Source organism: Macaca mulatta, chromosome 2, assembly GCF_049350105.2.
Source record: "Macaca mulatta isolate MMU2019108-1 chromosome 2, T2T-MMU8v2.0, whole genome shotgun sequence".
NCBI classification, from domain to species: Eukaryota; Metazoa; Chordata; class Mammalia; order Primates; family Cercopithecidae; genus Macaca; species Macaca mulatta.
In genome coordinates, this window is record NC_133407.1 from 45,419,445 (window position 1) to 45,441,586 (window position 22,142).

Below are 22,142 nucleotides of genomic sequence, written 5' to 3' on the forward strand. Positions count from 1 at the left end.
AGCTCAACTGAAACGACAGCTGTAACCATAAGATTTTTAAAGTGCACTCAAGATTAACTATTTGTTCCAAGAAATCTGAAAACCTCAATCAAAATCTCAGTGTGACTGTTCATCAGGGGTATTTTTATTTTTATTTTTTGAGACAAGGTCTCGATCTGTCACCCAGGCTGGAGTGCAGTGGTGCGATCTTGGCTCACTGCAGCCTCCATCTCCCAAGCTCAAGCAATCCTCCCACCTCAGGCTTCAGTGTAGCTGGGACCACTGACACATGCCAACACACATACTAATTTCATATCTTTTTCATATGCTAATTTCATACATTAATTTTCATATATTTTGTATGAAAAAATACCAGTGATGTTGCCCAGGCTGGTCTTGAATTCCCGAGCTCAAGCGATTTGCCTGCCCAGGCCTCCCAAAGTGATGGGATTACTACAGGTGTGAGCCACTGCGCCTGGCCTCAGCACCAATGACTTGATCAAAAAAAAAATTTTTTTTTTTACATTTTACATTTTATAGAATGTTTTACATTTTATAGAACGATTCCAAAGTTTTCCTAGAATAAATATGCAATAATGGCCAAGAACAGTATTAAAAAGAAGAGTAAGCTGGGTGTGGCAGCAAGTGTCTGTAGTTCCAGCTACTTGGGAGGCTGAGGTGAGAGGATCTTTGAACCCATAGGTTCAAGGCTGCAGTGAGTGGTGATTGCATCACCAAACTCCAGCCTGGGAGACAGAGTAAGACCCTGTCTCTATAAAACAAACAGACAAAAAGAAGAATCAAAGGAAATTTTCCCTAGATAAATTATCAAACAGATGGTTTGATTGGAAATACAGTATATAAAAAATAAAACTCCATCTTACCCTAAAACAAAAGAAATTCCAGAAGGATTAGAAATTTTACTGTGAGAAATGTAACCAAAAAAAATTACATACACATATTTTGAAACTCTTAGGGTAGGAAAAGCCAGAAATCATAAAGCAAATAAATGGTATAGTTAGCTATCTAAAAATGTATTGTTTTAAATATACAGGGTTAAAAAGTGCCATATATAATTCAATTAAAAATGACAAAACATAGGGAAATGTTTGCAAATGAGAAGTCAACATCTCTAACACATAAAAAATTCTCAAATATAAGAAAAAGGGCAAATTTTTGGCTGGGCACGGTCGCTCACACCTGTAATCCCAGCACTTTGGGAGGCCAAGGTAGACAGATCACTTGAGGTCAGGAGTTCAAGTCCAGCCTGGCCAAAAAGTGAAACCGTCTCTACTAAAAATACAAAAATTAGCCTGGGTGGTGGCGCGTGCCTGGAATCCCAGCTACTTAGAAGGCCGAGGCATGAGAATTGCTTGAACCTGGGAGGCAGAGGTTCTAGTGAGCTGAGATCATGCCACTGCACTCCAGCCTTGGCAATAGAGTGAGACTGTCTCAAAAAAAAAAAAAAGAGCAAATTTTTAAAGTAATCACAGAAAATGCAAAACTAGTCAGAAAAGAATAAACACAAAAGGCTAATAAGCACATGAAAAGATGTTCACCATCCAAAATTTCTAATTGAAAGGACACATAATTTTCCCCACATTAGTAAACATTAAAGAGACTGATGTTACCCAGTATTAACAAGGCTTTGGGGAAGCACATATTTCATATGTTATTAAAAGCAATGGCTGGCATTTATTATGCAATTATTAGATATTAAACATTGGGCTAAATATGTATATTCATTATCTGACTTAATTATACAACCTTAAAAGATAAATATTTAGCATTCTAATTTTGGAGAAAAGTCGTGGAGCTAGAAAAACAGAAATGGGGTTTACACCCAATAGTATGGGACTAGAATGTAAATTGGCATAACTAACCACAAAGTACGAATTAAAATTTGAAACATGTGTATCTTTGACCCAGGATTTCTACTACTGAAAATTTATTCTGAAAAATAATCAGATATGATAAGATATAAGTATAAAATATTCATGGCAGTATTGTACAGAAAAGATAGAAATAGAAAACTGATAATGGTACATCTATACAATGGAATTCAACACAGCAATTACAAATTATGAAACAGATTCATATTTGGCATGGAATAATGTGCATTATATATATAATCAAGTGACAAAGGCAAGGTATAAAACAGCAGGTAAAGTATCCTATTTATAGGAAATATTTATTTACATATACATCTGCATAGAAAAGTTAGGAAGTATATAAAAACAAGATGTTACTAGTGGTCAACCATGGATGATGAAAGCTTTTACTTTCCTCTAGACTATGTAATAGTTTTTATATCTTTCTGCATTATCTGATTTTTAAAAAATAATGAGCATATATTACCTTTATAATCTAAAAAATACCCCACTATAATTTTCCTTTTAGAAAAGAAATATTTGAAAAATTCTCTTAGGTTTCAGATTAGTAAAAAAGACAAAGAATAATTAATCATTGGCCAATGTGTTGAATAAAGTGAGAACATATAGTAGAATTTTGCTCCCATACAAAGAGATTACTGATAATGTAGTTTCTCTTCTCAGTTATTACATTTGCAAGTGAGAAATTTCAAGGTTATTTTATACTTTCTGCCTTCTCCAATCCCATATCTAATTAGTCACTGAGGTATTTTTCTTTTTAATTTAACATCTAAAATGTTTCTAGAATCTTACCATCTTATCCATTTCCACTGTCTTAGGTAATCTCATCCTGTTCTCCATCCCCAGATCTCCTGCACTGGTCCATGACCCTCAGTTTCCCAACAGAACTGCTTGCTTCCAGTTTCCTCTCTCACCACAGTTTAGCTATTTTTCTAAAACATAATCTGATCACATTGCTTCCTCACTTAAACCCACAAGATACTACAAATCCTTAATAGCATAAAAGGTCCTGCATGATTTGGCCACTGTTTTCCCCACCGACTGTATATTCTTTCCTATTTCTATGTATCTTTACAAGCTACTACAAGAAAACATTGAAGAAAATCTCTAGGATATTGGTCTGGGCAAAAATGTCTCAAGTAATATCCCACAAGCGTAGGAAACTAAAGCAAAAATGGAGAAATCGGATCCCATTAAGTTAAAAAGCTTCTGTACAGCAAAGAAAACAATCAGCAAAGTGAAGAGACAACCCACGGAATGGGAGAAATGTATTTGCAAACTACTCACCTGACAAGGGGTTAATAATCAGAATATAGAACGAGCTCCAATAACTCTATAGGACAAAATCTAATAATCCAATAAAAAATGGGCAAAAGATCTGAACAGACATTTCTCAAAAAAGGATATACAAATGACAGACACATGACAAGGTGATCAACATCACTGATCATCAGAGAAATGCAAATCAAAACTACAATGAGATATCATCTTACCCCAGTTAAAATGACTTATATTCAAAAAACAGGCAACAACAAATGCTAGCAAGGATGTGGAGAAAAGGGGACCCTCATACACTGTTGGCAGGAATGTATTTAGTACAACCACTATGAAGAACAGTTTGAAGGTTCCTCAAAAAACTAAACAATAGAGCTACCATATGATCCCAGCAATCCCACTGCTGTGTTAATATAACCCAAAGAGAGGAAACCAGTATATCGCAGAGATATCTGCACTCTTTTGTTTGTTGCTGTACTGTTCACAATAGCCAAGATTTGGAAGCAACCTAAGTGTCCATCAACAAATGAACGGATAAAGAAAATGTGGTACATATATACAATGGAGTACTATTCAGCCATAAGAAGGAATGAGAGCCTGTCATCTGCAACCACATGGGTGGAAATGGCAATCATTATGTCAAGTAAAATAAGTCCAGCACAGAAAGACAAACATTGCATGTTCTCACTTATTAATGGGATCTAAAAATCAAAACAGTAGAACTCATGGACATAGAGAATAGAAAGATGGTTCCTAGAGGCTGGGAAGGGTAGTGGGGGAGTCAGGGGAGAGGTGGGAAAGGTTAATGGGTATAAAAGAAAAACTGAAAGAATGAATAAGACCTAGGCTGGGTGCGGTGGCTCACACCTATAATCCCAGCACTTTGGGAGGCCGAGGCGGGCAGATCACTTGAGCCCAGTAGTTTAAGACCAGCGTGGGCAACATGGCAAAACCCCATCTCTATTTTTAAAAAGATTTAAATTAAAACAAAACAAAAAAACACAGGCCAGGCACGGTGGCTCATGCCTGTAATTCAAACACTTTGGGAGGCTAAGGTGGGCGGATGACTTGAGGCCACCAGGAGTTGGAGAAGAACCTGGCCAACACAGCGAAACTCCATGTCTACCAAAAACACAAAAATTAGCTCGGTGTGGTGGCACATGCCGTTTGTCTCTTTTTAATCAAATATTTTTGAAAGGCATCACAACGATGAACCAAATTTCAAAATTTATTTACAGTGAAATTTAAAATTAATTCTCCTCCCAGTTTCTATACAAAAACTTTGGTTTCTAGTTTCTCTTTCTGTTTTTACAAGATGATTCAAAGAAACTGAAAACCTATGCTACTGAGGCACAAGAATCGCTTGAACCGGGGAGGTAGGGGTTGCAGTGAGCCAAGATTGCACCACTGTACTCCAGCGGGGGTGACAGAGCACGACCTTGTATCCAAAATAAAAAATAAAAAAAAAGAATGAATAAGACCTACTATGTGATAGCACAACAGGGTGACTATAGCCAATAATTTAAAAACAACTAAAAGAGTATAATTAGATTGTAACACAAAGGATAAATACTTGAGGGGATGGATTCTCCATTCTCCATGATGTGATTATTACACACTGCCTGCCTGTATGAAAACATCTCATGAACCCCATAAATACATACATTTACTATGTATCACAAAAATAAAAAATAAACAAAATAAAAAATCCCAGGCTTCATTTCATTTTTTAAAAAAATACCGTTTTACAACATACTATCATGTCTATTTTAATATGCATTTCTATATACATTTTATATGCTATATGCTATAGCTAATAAATTAATTCACTCAAAAAATATTTACTGAGTACTCATTCTGTTATGCTGCTTTGTTTTTTTTCTTTTTCAGGCGCCTCTATTATTTGTCTTCTTTGCTCATCTTTCTTATTGTTACTTTTTCTTGAATCTTTTAAATCTACTTTATTTTTTAAAATGTCATCTTTCCACCGCCGATTGTTTTCTTAAATGGCATCTTTTGCTCTTGTCTTGTTTCTATTTGAGGCTTCAGCTCTGAAATTCTTTTTTTCATTTACTTCTAATTTTCTCTGTCATCTCATTCCCACATCTTCATAATTGATATATGTTGTTCTTTCATGTCTCATGTCATTTTCTTAATGCCTTTTAACTCATTGTGAAATAGATAACAGTTGTGGTTATAATTTTGGTCTATTTTGTGTGCATTTGTTTCACTGCAAGTTTTTATGTCTGGAGAGATATTCTGTCCCTTTTTCTCGTATAATAACTTTGTGATTTGATCTCAATACATTTCTGTAACTCATTTTTATGTGAATTTAATTTTCTTGAACTTTTAGAATGAGTAGGTTCAGGGAATATAAGTTCACAAAGCTGTTTCTGGGCAGTGTTAAAAAATACATGGGTTTGCTCTGTGGTTTTCTAAGATTTCTTGATTCTATGACTTTGCCTCACTTTTCTATGGACTATCTCCTTCTCTTCTTGTCTCTATTTTGTCCCTTTCATAAAATTTTATTCCACTCCCAGCATAAAATTTTCGTAAGATTTTATACCACTCCCTTTTCCTTAGGGGTCTGGTCTAGAATGGCACCTTGGCAAGTCAGTTTTGAGTGTTCACAGGAGGTAAACTACTCCTGCCTAATTGGTCTTTCTTATGGTAGACCTTCACCCAATCAATAATGGAGAGAATAAAACACCTCTGAGCTACTGCTATCTAATTGGCCAGCATAGTCTTTTAGTCGATACTGTTGGCTATTCTGGAATTCTCCTTTTCTAAGGTTCATCAGATGTTGTCCCATTGCTGCCTTCTCGCTTTTGCAGAGATGTCAATATCAACTGTGTCTAGAGACTATTGATAGTTTGCCTCACCTAGTTATGTTTTGGGTTTCACGGCGATAGCAAGTCACATGGTTTGTTGTAATTGTTTTATGGATTTTAAACTTTGGTTTCTAGTTTCTCTTTCTGTTTTTACAAGATGATTCAAAGAAACTGAAAACCTATGCTACTGAGGCCACACCACTGACTTCCCATAACTCACTTCTTCTCCCTATCCTTTCCCCTCAGGACTAGCTTTTCAATGTCTGTGACTTATTAGGCATTACCATCTTTAAGTTCTACTTAACAGAGAAGCTGGTAACCCTTTGGTCTCTTTTTAATCAAACATTTTTGAAAGGCATCACAACGATGAACCAAATTTTAAAATTTGTTTACAGTGAAATTTAAAAATAATTCTCCTCCCAGTTTCTATATAAAGCTTTCACAAAACCTATCTTTAGTGTCCATGTCATAAAACTGCATTAAAAAGATTTTCATTCTTCAGTAACAAAATTCCTCAGTATGGAGAGAATCTAAGATATTTTCACCAAACCAAATTCTGTGCCACAGACTACAGAATAAAAATATTACTGAATAAATTATGTATTAAATCATCCCGAATAACCATCGCATTATTTTTGCACTTTAGAGATAAAGTGACTGATGTATAACAGGTACTCATTGAAGGATGCAAGAAAAGCCAAAGTTGGTTGTCTCCATTTTTGCAATGTACTGGTTTCCTTTTCAGCCCTCCCCGGGGGAAAAAAAATACTTCTCTAAATCTAACTCAATCAAAGTTTCAAATAAATTCAAGATAAACTAACCTTGGAAAGTTTTTGTAGTCTATTTCTCATCTACCAAATCTGATTGGAATCCAGCAACAAAAAATCCTTTCCAGAAGTAAACTACCTTCATGTTCGTAAATACCGATTAAACCACAATTTAATAGGCTATTTACAATACTACCCATCACGACTGATTCAATCAGCTACACAAATTTCAAACTTATTTTTTTTTCTGTAAAACATCAGACAAGAGATCTATCAAATTCATTAAATGTGACAAACACCAAAGTATTACCCAAAGTCTAGTTTACCTAATAGAGGGCTGCTTTCTCCTCTCTTTCCACAGTTCCAATATATAAACTACGTTTTTGGAATCTAAACACTAACGTTGCCCTGGGGTCAGTACATGCCAAATATTATTAGTAGTATTAATGTTCTATCAATTCGTTTCCCACCCCCCTCTGTCACACAGCAAGGCCTCCAAATAAAAGGTCCTACGCCTCACTCCCCAGCCCGCCCAAGAGTTTTTGTTTTGGCAACGGGGGATTGGTGGTGCTTTTGAGATAACAGAAAGTAACAAAAGGCATCATCAATATGAACCGTCAGCCACGTCGGAAAGTCTAGGCGCCGGGGGGCGGGTGGGCAGCGCTCTAGATCAGGTAAAGTAAACAAGGTGACTGCGTGTGGAGGCGGCTGTTATTGTTTGTACGTGGGTCTGCCGCTCTGGGTGGGATGGGGGAATCTACGAGGACACCCACCCCAGCTTCGCAGCCTCTGTAAGAAAAAGGCAACTTGCAGGTTCCCGAGAGGAAACAGGAGAACGGTAAAAGCGTTCTTTCCCAGGACTTCATTTCGGAATCGCGGAAGGACCAGCCGAAGCAGGAGCTGTCAGAGCGGCCGTGAACCCAATGGCTCTGTCCACACACAGCAACCTGCCTCCTTGGCCCCTTTCGGCTCATCCGGGCGTCCTCAAACCTTCCGTCCCCCTCCCTATGCCACTTATCGTCCAGACGACAAGGGGAAAGAGGTGGCCCGAAAGCCGCAGCTCCAGGGTGGAGAGGGCCGCTGAGCCCCGGGTCCTCGGCCTTCTGAGCCGTTGCCCCTCGCTCACCCACCTGATGCTCTTTCACCACTTCGCTGAGGCAGGGATACCGCTCTGAGATCCATCGGTAAAACTTGGGGACTCCCATTTCGACCGTCAACACTAATCCCAGTCACGGCCAAACCGAAACCAAACGCCCCGCCGGGGCTCCGCCGCCGCCTCCGGCCGTCGCTCCGCGGATGACAACACACCGCCCGGCCGACCATAGAGAGCGCCCGCTGGGCCTAGAGCGGCAGGATCCGAGGCCGTCCCAGGGGCGGGGCTTAGCCCGCCTGGCCTCGCGCAGCCGGGGCCGCGGTACTGGTCAGTGACGGTCGGGGGATCTGCGGAGTTTTGCTCGTGTGCTTCCACGTAGGTGCGAAAATGCCCCAGGATAGAGCTATGCTTTCTAAGTGGATTTGGAATTGGCATAAAAACCGCACGAAGGTGTGGGAAGGGTATCGAACACTGATTTTTGTTACGCTTCTGTCTCCTAGGGTTGCTAATCTCAGTATTTTTCAAACAGATTTGGAATGATGATTTATTTGGCTTAGTTTGTTTTGCCAAGAATTTTTTTCTCTGAGGAATTTAAACCCACGGTAAAGTTTTTTTAAAAACGTTCTTTTCCAAATTGTTCAAAAATTTCCCAAGTACCCGTCCCCCGCAACTGTTAACATAAGACCTTGGATACGAAATCATTTAATGTTTAGTTTTTACATTCATGCGTCCGCGTTTATCATATTTTTCTCCATCACACTTTCAACCGGACAACAAAGGAGAGTTCTGTCAATTTAAGTGAAATTATCAGTTTTAAATGTAAGAGTTTTCCACTTATTTGAATGTAGTAACCTCGTTACTTTGTATTTAAGTCTTCTGAACGAAAACTTACAGAAAAACCTTAAACATTTAATACTTTTTGGATTTTAAGATCTCAGGAAATGCTAAGTATCGCTGTCTTTCATGACCACTGGATTCTGCATTCTGGGACTGCAGTATGGCAGCATCATACAAATTACAGAATGTTTATTTTGTTCTCATATTCACGCTTCTTGGCTTATATTTTTTCCCTATCACACTTTAAAACAAAGTTACATTAAGTGAACTTAATGATATGCTATTTATATTTATATTTATATTTATATATCTCTCTTACTAGACTGTCACTTCTTGGAGGGCAGGAGAGGGTAACTCTATGCACAAGGCTGGCGCAATGCCTTGCCCACGGTATTTATTCCATATAATTTTGTTCTTCAAGTGAATCCTTACAGTAGCTAGGACTTTTAAAAGGAAATCAATAGAAGTTGTAAAATGAAATTAGGTTAGGCTTGTTTCTTGCAAATACAGTTTTTGACCATAAGAACACATGATATTCCATTTCTCCAATTATAATGCACAGTATGTATTAAGAAAGCAGTTTATTTCTTAATAACTGAATGTTATTTTACATATAATTAATGATCAGAGAGAAATAACAGTTGCTCTGAGAACGTAAATTTATATTGTACTTTAGAATTGAACAGATACAACCACAGATTCATACCAAATGCATTACTTTTAGATTAACATATTCTTTTACATAATTTCATTTCACATATATGGGGTCCAACCAAGATACATCTGGCATAGTAAGTTTTCATCAGTAGCTTCTTGTATAAGGTAATGCACATGTCCTTCAATAGATAATGGCAGTCCTGTCACTCTATTTCGAGTCTTGATTACACCTTGTAGTCGCTGCTCAATGTCAAGAACATGGGTCTTGGCCTAAAAAGAAGAAATATAAAACCAAAAACAGATGTTGATAATTCGGAATTTCTACCTTTCTTTATATTTTGACATTTAATAAATGTTAGTACCATTTTACTGACCAATACCCCTTTTGTAAGAGCAAATACAGGAAAAGAAGCGAACAAATACAGTTAACTTGTGATACTGATTTTGAGGCCTGCAAGATTGATTCAACATCAACTGCTTGGACATGTTTCTGGACTACGTGAAATATCAGGGAATTATTTACACATTACAATTCTAGAAAAATAATTTTTAAAATCTGCTTTGGAAGTGTTTAGTACTTAAACATTTGAATGAATATTTGAATAACAATGATCTACTGCCTAATATTTACATGATGTTAGTACACACAAATGGGTGTTCTAAGTGAGCTACTTGGAACTGTACAATTTCTTAAGCATATCTGAATGCAAAAGGAAGAATAAAGTTATTATAAGAATAATTCTTGGAGGTGGTGCTGGGTGGGCCGGTGGGCTGGGCTGCAGCCCGCGAATGCAAAGAGGAGGGCCACGGGATGGGGGCTGTTGCTGTGCTGTCTGCCATCGACTTTTCCGCCAAGAGCCTGGACTCCAAATGTGACTTATGTTCCAGCAGAACTCCAGGTGTTTAAAAGAACCCCTACAACAGCCAACTTTTCCTTTATGCAGTTGCAAACCAGCTCCTGCTTATTTCTTTGGTGAAGCACTTGAGCCATGTGCATGAACCAAACCCAGTTAACACAGGTGTTTAAGTTACTTTGCCAGACCTTTATCCTAATGGGTCTGCTGTGTTCTTTCACTTGTGACGAGTTTAGCTCATTGAGACTACATCACCACAGAGCTATTACTCACTTAATGAAGTCCACTAAAGAGAGAGTTCATCAGGATCCTTGTGAGACTATTTCTCATATCCAGAAAAATCAGATCAAGGGAAGTAGCCTTTGAAGCACAAACTTCATGTTACTTAAATGAATTTGAAAAACTTGCCATCTTAGGAAAAGGTGGATATGGAAGAGTATACAAGGTCAGGAATAAATTAGATGGTCAGTATTATGCAATTTAAAAAATTCTGATTAAGGGTGCAACTAAGATTGCATGAAGGAACTATGAGGAATGAAGGTGCTGGCAGTCCAGCACCCTAATATCATTGGTTATCACACTGCGTGGACAGAACATGTTCAAGTGATCCAACCACAAGCAGATAGAGCTTCCATTCAGTTGCCATTTCTGGAAGTGTTCTCCGACCAAGCAGAGGAGAGATACCAATACGGTATTAAAAATGGTGAAAGTAGCAGCTCATCCATTATCTTCACTAAGCTCACCTCAGAAAAGAAAAACCCTTTTGAGAATCTGACACTCAGAATAACAAGCTGGTGAACTATACCATCAATTCCATCTTAAGAGACACCAGTGAATTTGAATCATCCCTGGAGCTCCTGGAAAATGGCTTGGCGGGTTTGTCCACCAGGTCAGTTGTGGAACAGCCCCGGCTGCTCAGCTGTAATTCCCTCCAAGAGGAGAATTTCACATCCACTGAGGAATCTTCCAAAGAAAACTTCAACTTGTTGGGGATAGAGGTGCAGTACCACCTGATGCTGCACATCCAGATGCAGGTGTGCAACTCCACCTGTGGGACTGGCTAGCCGAGAGAAACAAACAGGGCCAAGAGTGTGTGGATAAGTTTGCTTGTCCTTATGGCCAGTGTTGCAACAAAAAATATTCAAGAATTAGTGGAAGGTGTGTTTTACATACATAACATGGGAATTGTAAACAGAGATCTGAAGCCTAGAAATATTTTTCTTCATGGCTCTGATCAGCAAGTAAAAATAGGAGACTTTGGTCTGGCTTGCCCAGACATCTTACAAAAGAACACAGACGGCCGGGCGCGGTGGCTCAAGCCTGTAATCCCAGCACTTTGGGAGGCCGAGACGGGCGGATCACGAGGTCAGGAGATCGAGACCATCCTGGCTAACATGGTGAAACGCCGTCTCTACTAAAAATACAAAAAACTAGCTGGGCGAGGTGGCGGGCGCCTGTAGTCCCAGCTATGTGGGAGGCTGAGGCAGGAGAATGGCGTGAACCTGGGAGGCGGAGTTTGCAGTGAGCTGAGATCCGGCCACTGCACTCTAGCCTGGGTGACAAAGCGAGACTCCGTCTCAAAAACAAAAACAAAAACAAAAACAAAAAAAACCCAAAAACAAAAGAACACAGACTGGACCAATAGAAACGGAAACAGTACACCAACACATATATCCAGAGTGGGCACTTTTCTGTACACTTCATCCCAACAGTTGGAAGGATCTGAGTATGATGCCAAGGGTCTCACTCTTGCCCAGGCTGGAGTGCAGTGGGGTCATCATAACTCACAGCAGCCTCCAACTCCTGGGGTCAAGTGATCCTCCCACCTCAGCCTCCCAAGTAGCTGGGACTACAGCAGTGTGCCACTGTACCCGGCTAATTAAAAAAAAACTATTTGTAGAGACCAGGGCTGGCTTTGTCCAGTTAGATATGTATATAGCTTGAGTCTGATTCTGCTAGAGCTCTTTCAGCTGTTTAGAACAGAAATGGAGCAAGCAGAAGTTTTAACAGGTTCAAGAACTGGTCAGATACTGGAATCCCTCAGTAAAAGGTATCCACTACAAGCCAAGTATATCTAGCACTTAATGAAAAGGAACATGTCCCAGAGACCATCTGCTCTTCAACTGCTACAGTGAACTTTTCCAAAATTCTGGAAATATTAATCTCACCCTACAGATGAAGATAATAGAGCAAGAAAAAGAAATTGAAGAACTAAAGAAGCAGCTAAACCTCCTTTCTCAAGACAAAGGGTTAAGGATGACATGAAGGATGGGGGCGTACGGGTCTAGCCTTCCTCAAGCTATATCAGTGGGATGAAAGTGGATTTAAACTCTTAAGGTAGTTAACCGGAATGTAAATTTTTAATCTTTATTAGAGTATAGTTGGTATAATTCATTGTATTTAGTAAGCCTGTATAAGACTTTTTTTTTTTTTTGAGACAGAGTCTTGCTCTGTCGCCCAGGCTGAAGTGCAGTGGCCAGACCTCAGCTCACCGCAAGCTCCGCCTCCCGGGTTTACGCCATTCTCCTGCCTTAGCCTCCCGAGTGGCTCGGACTACAGGCGCCCGCCACCTCGCCCGGCTAGTTTTTTGGTTTTTTTTTGGAAATAGATGGGGTTTCACCATGTTAGCCAGGATGGTCTCAATTTCCTGACCTCGTGATCCGCCTGTCTCGGCCTCCCAAAGTGCTGGGATTACAGGCTTGAGCCACCGCGCCTGGCCAAGACTTGTTAAAGATGTAAGAGTGGCCTCCCCACCAAAAATAATCCTCAGTTTATTCTAACTTATTAAAAACAACTATCTGAGCTAGGTGCAGTGGCTTATGCCTATAATCCCTGCATTTTGGGATGCTGAGGTGGGTGGATCACTTGAGACCAGGGGTTCAAGACCAGCCTAGCCAAGACGGTGAAACCCATCTCTACTAAAAATATAATAATTAGCCAGCTGTGGTGGTGCATGCTTGTAGTCCCAGCTATTTGGGAGGCTAAGGCAGGAGAACTGCTTGAACAGGGGAGGCAGACGTTGCAGTGAGCCAAGATCGTGCCACCGTGCTCCAGCCTGGATGACAGAGCAAGACTTTGTCTCAACAACAACAACAACAACAACAAAACTATCTGCAAGCTTTGCAGCTTCAACTAAGTAAGAAGTGAATTGCTGCATTTGTTAACATAGCTTGTGATATACTCGTATGATATTAAAGCTCAGACCTGTTGTTCTGTAAGTTCAGGCAATTTGTACTTAAGTTTTTCCTACTATATCTCATAACTGTGAATTGTCTATGGTTAAACAAGTGTGCCATGAACAGTTTTATTATACAAATGAGAATACTGTTAACATTAGTGACAAAAAGAAAACTTATGGCATTGTGATACTAGAGAACTAGATTTCAGAGTAATCAATAGTCACTAACAGTATTTCCAAGCAGTTCTCATGCATAGAGATGAGAACTATAGCTGCATATCAAGTTCATTTGTAGAGATGAAGACTACAGCCCGTATCAAGCTATACCTTCTACTAACCTTTTCGTTGACAACTTCTCCAGTTTCATTCAGTGGTGCTTTGGAATGCCCTTTCACTGGTTTACTCCACTCCACAAGAGGATCATGTAGAAAAGTCTTTAAGACACTAAAATTGAAACAAATATTGGGGTAGGATGTTACCTTTGCACGAAGAAATCTTGCTAACATCAATATTTAAGTGAAGGATAAGAAGCTAATGGTAATACTCTTATAATGCACATTACTACCTCTTCATTAAGTTATGTGAAATTTCTGTTTTGGTGTGAGGGGAGGGTAAGAGAAGGGAAGGCAGGAAAAAAGGCAAGATAGAGGAGAGTCAGAGGTGTTTTGGAGAATAGAGTAAGATGAGTTCTATGTGCCATCTCTAAGTGTATACTGTGAACTGGTAAATGCCTATATGTTGAATGAAGGAGTTTTATCCCTTACCATGTCTTCAATAACCATATAACATCTATAGCTACCATAGAGATCTAGCCCAGACCTTTTTTTCTGCACTCTAAACATAAAATCCAATTACTTATGGGAAATACCCAGTTGGATATGTTCCAAGCACCTCAAACTCAGTATCTCCAAAATAAAATTCATTACCTTTTCCCAACTATTTCTCCGTATTCCCCAAATCATCATCCACCTAGACAAAAATCTAGGAATCATCCTTGCCCCGTCTTCCTCTAACATGCAATTACACCTCCTAAATCTCTTTGGAATCTCTTCACTTATCTCCGTCTCTGCTGCCGTGATACTATCCAGTACACCATCATCCTTTCCTGGGTTACTGCAATAAACCTCTAACTAGTTATGATATACTTCCTATTTCAGAGAATTTGCTTTTGCATATGTCCAACTAACCAGTATTCTACCATAATGTCTAATAGACAGCTTTTAAATAATGAAGGTGAATAAATAAGCTTTAAAGGTCCTTTCAAACAATCTGTTTCCCACAGCTAACTTCATACTTAAAGGTCAAAGACTGACTGCTGTACCCCTAAGATCAGGAACAAGACAAGGATGTCCACTTCTAGCATGTCTATTCGACATTGATTTAGCTAGGGCAAGTAGGCAAGAAAAAGAAATAAAAGGCATTGATATTAGAAAGGAAGAAGGAAAACTATATCTGCAGATGACATGTTGTTGCGGAGAGAAAATCTTAAGGAAGTCACAAAAATAATTATTAGAACTAATACTTGAATTCAGCAGATTGTAAGATACAATATCAATATATAAATATCAATTGTATATCTATACACTAGCAATGAACAATCCAAAAATGAAATTAAGAAAGATTCCATTTAGAATAAAACCAAAAGGAATAAAATACTTAGGAATACAGTTTTAAAAAGTTAAATATAAGACTTGACCCTAAAAACCACAAAACATTGATGAAAAAAATAAAATTCAAATAAATGGAAAAACCTTCCATGTTCATGGATCAGAAGACTTAATATGGTTAAGACAGCAATACTCCCTAATTGATTTACAAATTCAATGTCATTCCTATCAAAATCCAAACTGATTTTAAAATTAATATGGAAATACAAGGGACCCATAATAGCTAAATGATCTTGGGGGAAAAAAGCAAAGTTGGAGCACTCACACTTTCTGATTTCAAAATTTACGACAAAGGTACAATAATCAAAATACTGTGTTGTTAGCGTAAGGTTAGGCATATAGATCAATAGAATATGGCTGAAAATCAATTGACCATTTCAACAAAAAAGCCAAGATAATTAAATGAGGGGGAAAATATTCTTTTCAAAAAATGGTGCTAGGACAAATGGATATGCACATGCAAAAAAAATGAATATGGACCCCTGCCTTACACCATATATACAAAATAACTGAAGACAGATAAAAGTTCTAAATAGCAGAGCTAAAAGTCAAAAATACTTAGAAGAACACATAGGTATAAATCTTCATGGCTTTGGATTAGGGAATCGTTTCTTAGATATGACACCAGAAACACCAAAAATAACCAGAAGAAAAAAACCAAATTAGACTGCATCAAAATTTAAAACTTTTATGTTTCAAAGGCCATCATCAAAGAAAGAGAAGAGACAACCCACAGATGGAAGAAAATATTTGAAAATCATATCTTATAAAGGCCTTGTATCCAAAATGTGTAAAGAACTCTTGCAACTTGGCTGGGCAGGGTGGCTCATGCCTGTAATCCCAGCACTTTGGGAGGCTGAGGCGGGTGGATGGCTTGAGCTTATGAGTTCGAGACCCGTTTGGGCAACATGGCAAAACCCCTTCTCTGCTGGGGAGGCTGAGGCAGGGAAATCGCTTGAACCCAGGAAGCGGAGGTTGCGGTGAGTGGAGATCATGTTACTGCACTCCAGCCTGGGTGACTGTCTCAAACAAACAAACTCTTACAACTCAAGAATAGGCCAGGCATGGTGGCTCATGCCTATAATCCCAGCACTTTGGGAGGCCAAGGCAGGAGGATCACCTGAAGTCAGGAGTTTAAGACCAGCCTGGCCAACATGGTAAAACCCAAACTCTACTAAAAACGCAAGAATTAGCCAGACATGGTGGCTCATGCGCACATGCTGTCCCAGCTACTTAGGAAGCTGAGGCTTGAGAATCGTTTGAACCCAGGAGGTAGATGTTGCAGTGAACCGAGATCATGCCACTGCACTCCAGACTGGGTGACAGCAAAACCCTGTCTCAAAGGAAAAAAAATAAAAAGAATAAAAAGACAACCCAATTTAAAAGTGGGCCAAGGATTTCAATAGACATTTGTCCAAAGATGATCTACAAATGGCCAACAAACACATGAAAAGATGCGCACCATCACTGGTCATTAGGGAAATGCAAATTAAAACCACAATGAGATACAACTTCACATCCCTAGAATGGGGAAAATAAAAAGGCAGACAATAACCAGTGTTAGAAAAGATGTAGAGAAATTGAAACCCACATGCATTACTAGTGGGATTATAAATTGTTACAACTGCTTTGGAAAATGATTTGAGAGTTCTTCAAAACGTTAAGTATAGCATTTAACATATGACCCAGCAATTCCACTCCCAGGTATACGCAAGAGAACCGAAAACAAATGTCCACATAAAACTTGTGCACAATGTTCACAGCCAAACTATTTATAATACAAAAAAGGTGGAAACAATCTAAATGTCTCTTAACTGATGAACAGAAAAAGAAAATATAGTATATCCATGTAACAGGATACCATTTGGCAATAAAAAAACAATGAAATACTGATACATGATGAACACTGAAAATATTACGTTAAGTGAAAGAAGACAAACATGAAAGGCCACATATTAGATGATTCCATTTATATGAAATGTCCTGAACAGGTAAATCCATAGAGACAGAGAATATTATATCTGAGTGGTTACAAGTAGATAGCAGGAGTGGGAGGGCGAAGGAATCAGGAGTGACTGCTAATGCCTGTGGAATTTCTTTTTGGGCTGATGAAAATGTTTTAAAATTAGATAGTGGTAATGGTTGCACAATCTTGTGACTATACTAAAAACCATTTAATTATGTACCTTTAAAAGGGTGAATTTATGGTATGTAAATTATATCTGCATAAAGCTATTATTTAAAAAAACTATTTCAGTCAGTGCAAAGTGGTTCCCATATAAAAACAAACATATGTAGGGGCCAATAATTATATTCAAGGTTACTGTTAAATTATTTACAAAGTATAGATGATTACCTCATTAAAGGCTCTCGCTGATCACGCATAAGCCTCATTGTAACTTCACATGCTCTTCGAAAAAGACCCTCTGTTCCCATAGGACCCATTCCATTAACCATATTATGAGTCAGGCGAAATGGTACAATTTCTGGAACTTCAAAGGTTTCTCCCTTAGAAACAATACATTTTGTTACAAACTAACAATGTTGGAATTTAAAAATCTTTACTCAGAGAACTTCATGTCCAGATTCTTTCAACAAAGAGCAAAAATACCTTCAAAATATTTATGTTGTAATTACATTAGAGGTTTGTAACATGAAGGAGCCATGTAGCTCTCTGCCTTTGCTTTTATAGAACTGAAACCATACTTGATCTTGGATAAGATCTAGGAGATAAGTGGATTACCTTTCACTGAGTTTAGTACAGTGAATAAACAATATTACAGATAAAGTTTGTGCATTCAATATTTAGTCTCATATTTTCTTTGTCTTTCTTGAATAATATGAAATACAAATATTCTCATATATTTCTATTTTTCTTTAACACTTTCATCTTAAGACAAGAGATGAGAAGCAGCCAAGGGTCAGATGCTTACATCCCCTCATAAAGGAAATAAAACATGTCATATAATGAAGTCCAGTTGTTCATTTTCTGCTATCCTCTAATCTGCCTTTTCTAGGGACTTTTCATCCCTCCAATCAGTTACCCTAAATTCCTCTCTTGTATGGTTTAACCCATGCCAGTGTTTTATCTCTGATTTGTTCTCAGTTGGATCTATGATCTTTCTTGATTTCTTGTGACAACACAACGCAATCTGTAGATGATGGAGGTGAAGAAAATAGTGCGCTAACCTACCAGTCTGCCCTGCGGGATTCTAGTACTGGAAAATTGTAGGGGGCCTTAAAGATGGGTCCAATTGCCTCAATTTATTCCCAGGCCCCACTCTGGATCTACAGAATCTGAATCTCCTGGGTATCTATAAATTTTTTTAAAATTATTGGATAATTCTGATATGTTGCTAGAATTGGAAACTATCATATTAAACTACTCTGTCTCTCTAAAACTGAGTCTCAGTAAAATGAACTGATCTGCCCATATTCACATAACTAATAACTGAGTCAGAACCTAAACCTATGTTCTTGGACTTCAAATTCAGTACTAGCTGTACAGTATCACTCTTCTAAGTTCTCTCCATCCTAATATGCATTACTACATGATCCACTGATGAAAACTAGTCAACAAATTATCAATATAACTCAACTGTGAGTATAACTGCTACCAACAGGTATGTCAAGGAAGAACAGTTGTTGAGAAAAGGAAATTGGGGGAAAATATACAATTAGTAAGAATAACTCACATCACATACCTTATTGAAAAGACAGTTGAAATCTACATGTACGCATTCACCAGTCAAAGAATCAAAGAGAATATTTTCACCATGACGGTCTCCAAGCCCCAGAATATAACCAACCATTGACATTACTGCAGTGGAACGGCAGTATGCTGATCTACTACTGTACCTAAAAGAAACACAATGCCTATGAAATATCCATATACCATATGAGGCGAATATAAATCTAAAATATTAAAAATAAACATTCAACCATAACAACATATAATATTCTTGGTAACCTACCATGATGTAGGATCAGGGAATGTTCTCAGAAACCACTCATGAAAAATAGGAGGATGCCTGGGCAGGAGAAATTCTCGGAATACTTTGAGTTTTTCAGATAAAGCTGCTGACTTTGGTAGCATACACTGGCGAAGTTCTTTTCCTGTCATATACACTCCTGCAAGGAAGAGTGATATCCAATAATCACATCAGCCAAATGAAAAAAAAAATTTTTTTTGTTAAAATTGGCCAGGAAACACCTACTTCTTTTCAAATTGTTATTGAAAAACAAGCATAAATGAAAAATTTTCAATAAGCATACATAAAGTTACTGGTTATATAATAAAATAATAAACCACATTATCTTCCCTTGATACAGATGACCCTTGAACAATGTGAGTTTGAACTGTGTGGGTCCACTTACATGTGATATTTTTCAACCAAACATGGATCAAAAACATGGGATGCAAAATCATTATATACTGAGGGCTGACTTTTCATACATGCAGGTTCTGCAGGGCTGACTGTGAGACTTGAGTATGTGTGGATTTTGATATGTGAGGGTATTCTGGAAGCAATCCCCCAGATAAGGGGGGACCACTGTAGTTACCCAAATGAAGCCTCTTATTGATGAAAATTAATGTCAGTTAAAACCAGTGTTGTGAAATCAAATAGTTCCAGAATACAAGACTCAGAATTAAGTCCCAAATGAACTTTTTAAAAATATATATGTACATATCAATATATATGTATATATACATATATTTTACACTGACACAAATTATCAAAGAAAAAATATATTTTCAAATCCAAACTCAGATATATACAATATTTCATAGTTATAAATAAAATAGTCAACAGCAAGTTCTTTGAACTCTGACTCAAGTGTCTTTGAGTTTCAGTTTTGCAACTGTGAACTCAGACAAGTTACGTAAGTTCTCTGGCACTGTCCATAAAATAGGGATAATCAGGTGTGTTAACAATAATAAATAAAATAATGTACATAACATACTTGGCATAATACCTATTATATAGTAATTTAACAGTATTACTTAATGTTATAAATTGAACTTTATCTCTCAAAAAATATGCTGAAATCCTAATTCTTGGTACCCAGGAATGTGAGCTTATTCAGAAACAGGATCTTTGCAGATGTAATGTTGTTAAGACAAAGTCATTAAGGTGGGCCTTTAATTCAATAATCCAATGACTGGTATTCTTGTGAGAAAATGGAGACACAGAGACATAGAGACAATGCTATGTAACAATAAAGGCAATGTGGTACAATACATCCAGAAGCCACAGAACACCAGAAGGTTAAAAGAAAGGCAAGGAACATTAGCCTTCAGAGAGGTCATGGTTCTAGTGACATCTTGATATTGTATCTTTAGCCTCCAGAACCATGAGAAGATAAATTTCTACTGTTTAAAATCGCCTAGTTTGCAGTAATTTGTTATGGCAAATACCATACGAATTATGTATGAAAACATAGACTTATTTTCTACTTCACTTTGATAACTTGATCTATTCATTTTTAATGTATTATACCATATGCACTTTAAAAACATCTTATTTTAAAATAAGTTTAGATGCTACAAAAAGTTACATCATCGATACGGAGTTCCCACATATTCTTCACCCAGCTTTCCTTAATGTTCATTCTTGCATAACAATAGTACAATTATTCAAATCAGGAAATTCTTATTGTTACAGTATTATTAACCAAACTTCTGACTTTATTCAAATTTCACCAGCTGTCCCACTAACACACTTTGTTTGGGGGTCAGGATCCAATCCAGGATTACACATTACATTTAGTTGTCATCAAATGTCAACTCCTTAATGTCATCAAATCTGGGAAATCTCTTTCTTTGTCTTTCATTACTTTGACATTTGTAAGGAGTTTGGACCAGTTATATTTTTGTTTCTCTAAAGTTACTATACTTTTCCCTTTATAATTGATAAGTATCTGATAGGGAGATACTTCAAGATTCTTCAAATAACTTGTTTCTCATCTTTGCCTATTAATTTTAGCATTCATTAATAATCACTGCCTACAATAAGTATTACTATAGTGTTTGTTAATTGGTGATTTCCTATTTCCATCATCCTTTCTACATTTATTCATTGAAATTCTATTAGAATATAAGGAAGAAATTCCTTATTTCCTATTTATTTCTTTCACTTCCCTATTTATTTACTCAAATATTTATTTATATCAGTATGGGCTCATATTTATTTGTTTATTCCATGGGTTATAATAGTTTACAATCATTATTTATTTTGTTGCTCAAATTATCCCAGGTTTGGACAGTTGGAGCCTCTTACTCCAATCTAAAACGTAAGACTTCATTCTAGCCTTCTCTCTTTCCTTTCTCCAACAATGAGAAAACTGGCTCTCATTATACACAACATATTTACTTATTTGCTAAAGACTAGTACTGTATATACATAAAGTAGTTTCAGAATTGTTAACCAATATCTGTGAAAAACAAATATTCATATATAGTTTTGTAAGCTACCTCAAATCCTATTGGGATGAAGACAGGGAAGGAATCAAAATAGAAGGAAAGAAGGAAGGAAGGAAGGAAAGAAGGAAGGAAGGAAAGAAAGGAGGGAAACACTTAAGTGTTTCCATATATAAAATCTAGAAATTTCACTATGGCTTATATCAAAAAATATAGGCTAACATATATTAATACCAATATACCCATATTATATAACTTAATAGCTATTATACCCATACTGTATACTTATAAGAATTAATTTTAGTACCCTTTTCCTTATATAGTTTGGTCAGAATAGGTCTCAAACCAGCAGTGTTGTTCACCCATTCAATAATCCCACATTCATCATTCAGTGGAATAACTGCATATGTTCGAATATGAAGCTCTCTTCTACGAGACTCTGCATCTTTTCTTAAGCACTGTTAAAAAATACACAGAAATTTAAAAACAAGATAGAACTCAAAATTTCTAAACATTATATCAAATATATCTAAAGATTGCTCATTTCATAACAAAAGAACGTCGATGAAGGCTTACTATGTGGTATACATGAATAATTCTTCTAAATGGTAGGGAAGGAAACTACTGGGACAGTATCTCTATTTACAAATTATTAAAAATGTCCTGGGTAGGCCCTTCTTTTTAATTATTC

General features: G+C 37.4%; 2 protein-coding genes and 1 pseudogene across 6 annotated transcripts in view; 1 reads left to right on the forward strand and 2 right to left on the reverse strand.

Annotated features, from left to right (window-relative positions):
- XRN1 (5'-3' exoribonuclease 1) overlaps positions 1-8,045 on the reverse strand; it is a 135,354-nt gene extending 127,309 nt beyond the window's left edge. For all 4 annotated transcript variants that reach the window (XM_077991544.1, XM_001112305.4, XM_015131995.3 and 1 more), the window contains exon 1: positions 7,875-8,045. In XM_077991544.1, the coding sequence (XP_077847670.1) occupies positions 7,875-7,949 (75 nt within the window). In that variant the 5' untranslated portion in view covers positions 7,950-8,045. The remainder of the gene's footprint in view (positions 1-7,874) is intronic.
- Positions 8,046-9,238: 1,193 nt separating this feature from the next.
- ATR (ATR serine/threonine kinase) overlaps positions 9,239-22,142 on the reverse strand; it is a 121,643-nt gene continuing 108,739 nt past the window's right edge. For both annotated transcript variants that reach the window (XM_015131992.3, XM_015131991.3), the window contains 6 exons: positions 21,759-21,909; positions 19,005-19,161; positions 18,735-18,888; positions 17,387-17,538; positions 13,702-13,807; positions 9,239-9,601 (listed from right to left, as the gene is read on the reverse strand). In XM_015131992.3, the coding sequence (XP_014987478.3) occupies positions 9,428-9,601; positions 13,702-13,807; positions 17,387-17,538; positions 18,735-18,888; positions 19,005-19,161; positions 21,759-21,909 (894 nt within the window). In that variant the 3' untranslated portion in view covers positions 9,239-9,427. The remainder of the gene's footprint in view (positions 9,602-13,701; positions 13,808-17,386; positions 17,539-18,734; positions 18,889-19,004; positions 19,162-21,758; positions 21,910-22,142) is intronic.
- On the forward strand, positions 9,966-12,621 carry LOC114676109 (eukaryotic translation initiation factor 2-alpha kinase 1-like; annotated as a pseudogene).